Consider the following 6,219-nt stretch of genomic DNA (forward strand, 5'->3'; position numbering starts at 1 on the left):
GATCAAAAGGTCTCCTGTCGGCATGCTCCGCCTTTGTAATCCTTTGTAAAATGTTTTCTAAGTGTATTCACTGTGGAATTCAGTCTGGTTTGTCTTCAAATGATGTTTACTTAATGGGAATTATTAAAGTGTTGTGTCACATGTTTTCTAAGTGTATTCACTGTGGAATTCAGTTTGTTTTGTCTTCAAATGATGCTTACTTAATGGGAATTATTAAAGTGTTGTGTCACATGTTTTCTAAGTGTATTCACTGAGGAATTCAGTTTGGTTTATTTTCAAATGATGTTTACTTAATGGGAATTATTAAAGTGTTATGTCACATGTTTTCTAATTGTATTCACTGTGGAATTCAGTTTGTTTTGTCTTCAAATGATGCTTACTTAATGGGAATTATTAAAGTGTTGTGTTACATGTTTTCTAAGTGTATTCACCGTGGAATTCAGTCTGATTTGTCTTCAAGTGATGTTTACTTAATGGGAATTATTAAAGTGTTGTGTCACATGTTTACTAAGAGTATTCACTGTGGAATTCAGTCTGTTTTGACTTCAAATGATGTTTACTTAATGTGAATTATTAAAGTGTTGTGTTACATGTTTTCTAAGTGTATTCACTGTGAAATTCAGTCTGTTTTGACTTCAAATGATGTCTACTTAATATGAATTATTAAAGTGTTGTGTCACATGTTTTCTAAGTGTATTCACTGTGGAATTTATTCTATTAAATCGATTTCTTCTAGTTTATTTAATTAGCCCAGGGTTGTGATTAGCTAAATGAGTTGAATCATTTTGTATCCCCTCTCAAATACTGAAATTTATACACGCCGCTCAGAGGGATGTGTGTGTGGTCCCGGTCGGTGATGCAAATTTTCTGGACTTCGGCTCCCACTATAGCTATCTACCCTCACCCGTTCCACCCCACATCCTCTCCTTTCCACTGTCCAGAGGTGTGCGACACGGACGCGCAGGTGGTCCTTCGGACCGGATACTCGGTCTATTACCTATGTACAGACCTAATTAAATTCATCCATTTGCGTAATCACACCCACTCAATTAATTCACGTGACAACTCATGTAGCGAATCACAAGGTTTTCCCTGAGCATAGGTTAGAAATTTAATTTGTACAGGAAGTTCTTTATACTCGTTAAGGCACAGCCAGTAATCAGATGTATATCACCTCGACCCACACTTCTTGGTTTTACTCTGTTACTTGGGCAACAATGTCGTGCGGGAGTACACTCGTCATTGTTTCACGGGTATTACAACCCGTTCATTCCGTTTAGTGGCTCAGCTCGGCCAACTCAAGCAGCATTGTTCTTCGTCTCCCTATGGTCTACCGGAACCCTCATAGTTCCGTGACGCCAGCCATCACGCTCTCGTATCAAGCTTAGTCGTCGTCGGCTTTCATGGTTTAGTGGCTCAGCTCGGCCAACTCAAGCAGCATTGTTCTTCGTCTCCCTATGGTCTACCGGAACCCTCATACTTCCGTGACGCCAGCCGTCACGCTCTCGATTCAAGCTTAGTCGTCGTCGGCTTTCGTAGTTGAGTGGCTCAGCCCGGCCAACCCAAGCGGAATCATTCTTCAATTCTTTACTGTTCCACGAGACCATCCCTCTCTTCTCCTTGTTGACTAGTTCGTATGATAGCACGATCTTCCTTTGTTGCCCCCGTCAGTTCTCCAATTTCTTCGTTCATTTCGTATCGTTTGCTTCTTAATTCAATGTAGTACACTTCCCTTTTTTATTCCCTTGTTTTGTGTTTCTGCAACCAATTACGTTTCTCTATCCATTCTTGACTATGACCGTATTGGAGCTGACACTTTTCGTCGTTTTCGATGCATAATTCATCTGAATACCTGTTGCAGGAATCGAAACGATATTTCCCATTCGTTCGCTGTACCGACTGATATAGTTAGCACAAGCACTTACCGACGTCAGTCTTCCCTCATAGAGAATCAGTTACAGTGCCAGTGTCTTAACGGTAATCACCATGGCTTATTCTAGCCCCATTGAAAGCGCAGTTGCAAACGCAACACTAACAGAACTTATAACCCTCACTCAGAAGTTGCAAGAAGCAGTCACGGAATACACAGACGCGTATGGAACCGTCAACATTGAAAGCTTGTCCTCAAATTTAGCAACTGAAATCTACAATGAAGGTCAATCCCATCATCAAACGTGGCGGTTCTTGGAACTCGTTTGGGCCCAACACCCACACGATAGTCAACTCACACCGCTTAGAGAGCAATTTAAACCCCTCAAGAAAACTCTGATCAACTTAAAATTCCGAGCAGACGCGAGAATGAACGGCGCAAATTCCGCTACCCCAGCAATCTAATCTAGACACTACCATCACCTACATAAGAAAGGAACCCCAGCCCCCCTCTTTCGATGGGGATCTGGAAATGTTCTCCAGCTGGTGGAGCATTTTCAAAACAGTGATTCATGATAACACCAGATACACGGATGGAGAACAATTTAGCGCTCTTATACTCTCCCTTGTGGGTAAAGCCAAACGGTTGATTGGCTACCCAGTGTATAGTGAAACCGCGTACAATTATGCCCTCAACAGACTTCATGACGCCTATAACAAGCCTTTGGCTGTACGCAGGGGACTGAAGGAGCGCCTTGTTTCCATTCCCACGCCTACCAACGACTGTGAGGACTTGTCGAGATTCCTTGTCAACTGGGACGAACTAAGTGAACATTATAAAAACGTAGTTGGGCAACCCCTCTCTGATGAATTTGTGGAAGGAGTTTTAGTACCGAAACTACCACGCCAAGTCCTCTCTTCCATATATTTGTTTAAAGGCACCTCGGAACTGAGTGCACCTGAGCTTCTAGCAGCACTTAAAATCTACGCGGGCGCCATCACGGACAGTCGTCACCATACCCCTGTAATGGCTCACCCTGTTACTGCAACAACACCACCATCCTTTTAACCAGCACCACGTCCACCTCGGCAGTCATCGACATGTGTTCCGACACCTACGATGACCACAAATCAACCACCCAAACACACCATCAGAACGCCGGCTCCAACATCTCCTCAGCCGATACCACGATACTCAATTCTTAACCAATTGTTTATTTTGCAATGGCTCCCATCGACCGTCACATTGCACCACTTACCCGGATATCTCCACGTGTACCCGTAGACTTCAAATTTTAAGCAGATATACCATCTGTTACTCCAACAAACACCCGACCAACCGTTGTGATTTTCAAGCAGGATGTTTAAAATGTGGCGCCCGCCATAAGGCTCCACTATGCCTTCAAGTCATCAACATAACCAGCAATAGTATCTTCACTCCATCTCAACTGGCTATAGTTCCTGGAAGTCGTCACTTCCCTCAATGTGACAGACTTCCTGAGAGCACTACGTCGCTTTGCGGCACGAGTGGGGATGCCCCACTCCTTCGTATCGGATAACGCCACCAATTTCGGAGCCACAGACAGATTTCTCCGAGAACTCAAAGAACATCCTAGCATCAGTGACTTTCTCACCAACCACCACTCTTCATGGACCTTCATCACGCCCCTTGCTCCTTGGCAAGGCGGCATGTATGAACGCCTTGTTGGAATCACCAAGTCCAATCTGAGAAAAGCTCTCTACAAGCGTACACCTGCCAACGACGAATTCAGAACATTGTGCCAAGTGGAATGCGTGGTGAATAACCGTCCCCTTACCTATGTTAGCACTGAAGATGATATCCCCCTTACTCCTAATCATCTCATGTACGGCCGTTATTGCCCTGTTCCCACAGGTACAATTAACTGAATTGAATGACCCAGACTATTTCATTGCTACCACTTTAAGAACACAATATCAGTTCCTGACTGATATCTTACAAACCTTCAAAAGGAGATGGTCCCACGATTACATCATAAACCTAAGAGAACGTCACCTTCGCCACAGCAAGCCTCATCAACGTGGACCCCGAGTACATGACCTTGTTCTTCTCGTTCTTGACAGCGTCCACCGAGACCAGTACCCCTTAGCACGCATCACTAGAGTCCTTCCAGGGCCTGGCGACGTCATCAGATCCGTAAGGGTCCGTTCGGCCAAGGGAGAATATGAACGATCTATCACTCGAATCATCCCCTTGGAAATCGATTTGGACACAGGCACATCCCCGCATTCCCCCACGGAGAACCAAGAACCTCCTGCAGAACCTTCACATCTCGAAGAAGAAATCGAGCCCAACACCGTAGACAACGGAACTAAGCATGCAGCGGTCGACCCAGCTGAAAACACCCGTGAATACGAGAGCCATATCCAGCACACTCCTCAGCAACCAGGTTCGACCACGGGAAACGACACTCCAATAGAAACACCTACTGTGTCATCAACTGAAACAACGCCAACCTCGTCAACCAATATACGACCACGTAGAAAGGCAGCCCAACAGGCCAAGAATTGGTTCACTACTCTTGATGAATAACCTGCTCACTCTGCTCTAAATCCACTACAAGTTCAAGAAAAGAGTCGATTCAAATCTATATTATTGTGAGGGCGAACGAGGAGCTAGGCTCTCTCGGCCCTTAAACGAGACTGTTGTCAGTTCAGGTGCTCCTATATCTGCTGGGGATCGACTCAAAGCACGAAAAAGTTTAAGAGATTTACAGGAGTTTAGGATACATCATAAGAAGTTGACCATCAAAGCGGGACATTAGTGCACAACGGATCTTGATGACAGGAACACAATAGGTATATGATGTACTCAGTACTTCGCCCTCCGTACTACGGCGACGGAGTTACAATCAATATTTGCGATGCGTGGGGACGAACCGTTCCAGCTCAGTGATACGATTTCCCTTCGGAGAACAGCATTGATGAGAAGACTTGACGACGGGTAGACTGCGACGGGGGTTGACAAGACTTGTGGTGATTGGCGTGGCGGTGGGTAATCTTCGCAGGTCGTCTTCAGGCGTAGTCCTCCCCGGCTTCGAAGCACAAAGCCGACTCGCTCATTTGATTCGGATGTAAACAAGTAGTTTCGCCGAGGTGGGGAGCTGAACGACCATCAGCGCAGACACGACGAATTCCGCTGATACCGGAGGAACGAGAATGGGTCCTTACAGTTATCAACAGAGAAGGCAGAAATTCGCATGTATCATACTCGTAATTATAAATAATTAGGATGGCCACGGGTGTTCTCCGTCATGAGGTTATTATCTCGCAGTCGAATGTCCAAAAGTTTTCAGGGGAAGAAAATGTGATAGGGTAAATAAATTAGTTAACATAAGTGGTACACAAATAGTGACGAATAAAATGCGGTGTGAATGTAATGCATGTGGCGCGGACGGGGACGGGCGGTTGGCACTCCCGGGTGGGGGGTGGGGGGCAAAGGGCGTGAGCGTTGGCTACCCCAAAGGGGGGGAATACCTGCGTGTGTCAGCATGGGTCGGTAGTGCCAAGAGAGAACTGCAGATGTGTGGAGGTGTGAATGTGAGTGCAAGGGAGGGAGACCCAACAAGGAAGGGGGGAGTTAGTATTCGAAGTTAGGAGATAGGGAAATTAGCTGAGGGACTGTGCTGTGTGTGATCCAAGGAGGAGGAGTAAGGACTGGCCCAGAAGCAACCAAAGGAACGGGATCATCAACCACAAATCAAGGAAGTGCCACAAGCTGTCTAGGCGCCGCCGAGATGACCGCACCCAAGAGTATCGAGGAGCCATTCAAGATGAACAGTATCACCCTACTACACGAGAAAAAAAAAAAACGAAACTTTAAAACAAAAGGAAGATCCTGAGAAGGGTAGGGCTAGGCTTATGATAAATTTCCAGCAAACGGAAAATATCAACGCATATGAAAATTACAAGAGGTCATTCATTAAATACTTTAAATCAAAGTGTGATCAGGATCCTATCAAGCTTTTGGTTAGAATGATAGATACAATAAAAGCAAATTAAGCAAACATAGAATATTCACCAAAAATAGATAGATGGTCTAAAAACATGATTTCTATGTTAAAGGATTCAGATTGGGTAGAAAGTAGATCTAGTGACAAGTTAAAAGTTTCTCAGACTTGTGACAAAACTCTCATTGGACAGAGAAAGAACAAAAACAATGCCAGTGCAAGTGCAAATTCATTCTCATTGGAAAGAGAATATATGTTCAAGTGTAAATATCTTTACATTGCTTCTACTGAGCACATTAAATATATGATGATATACGTAAACCCCCTTTTCACTCATTCAAATAAATTTTACAAGTCATTG

General features: G+C 44.6%; 1 protein-coding gene across 1 annotated transcript; it reads left to right on the plus strand.

Annotated features, from left to right (window-relative positions):
- The first annotated feature begins 3,093 nt into the window (after positions 1 to 3,093).
- LOC143030213 (uncharacterized) lies at positions 3,094 to 4,441 on the plus strand. The gene is made up of 3 exons (XM_076193373.1): positions 3,094 to 3,150; positions 3,328 to 3,666; positions 3,764 to 4,441. Exons 1-3 carry the CDS (start codon positions 3,094 to 3,096, stop codon positions 4,439 to 4,441), a joined length of 1,074 nt encoding a protein of 357 aa, XP_076049488.1.
- The last annotated feature ends 1,778 nt before the right edge of the window (positions 4,442 to 6,219 follow it).

This window comes from Oratosquilla oratoria, chromosome 12 (genome assembly GCF_046742065.1).
Source record: "Oratosquilla oratoria isolate Oo_2021 chromosome 12, ASM4674206v1, whole genome shotgun sequence".
Taxonomy (NCBI): Eukaryota; Metazoa; Arthropoda; class Malacostraca; order Stomatopoda; family Squillidae; genus Oratosquilla; species Oratosquilla oratoria.

Coding starts and splice junctions, on each gene's coding strand:
- LOC143030213 (XM_076193373.1), top strand. CDS start 3,094: ATGGCTCCCATCGACCGTCACATTGCACCACTTACCCGGATATCTCCA. Junction 3,151..3,327: donor GGATATCTCCACGTGTACCC/GTAGACTTCAAA, acceptor AACTGGCTATAG/TTCCTGGAAGTCGTCACTTC. Junction 3,667..3,763: donor TGTGCCAAGTGGAATGCGTG/GTGAATAACCGT, acceptor CTGTTCCCACAG/GTACAATTAACTGAATTGAA.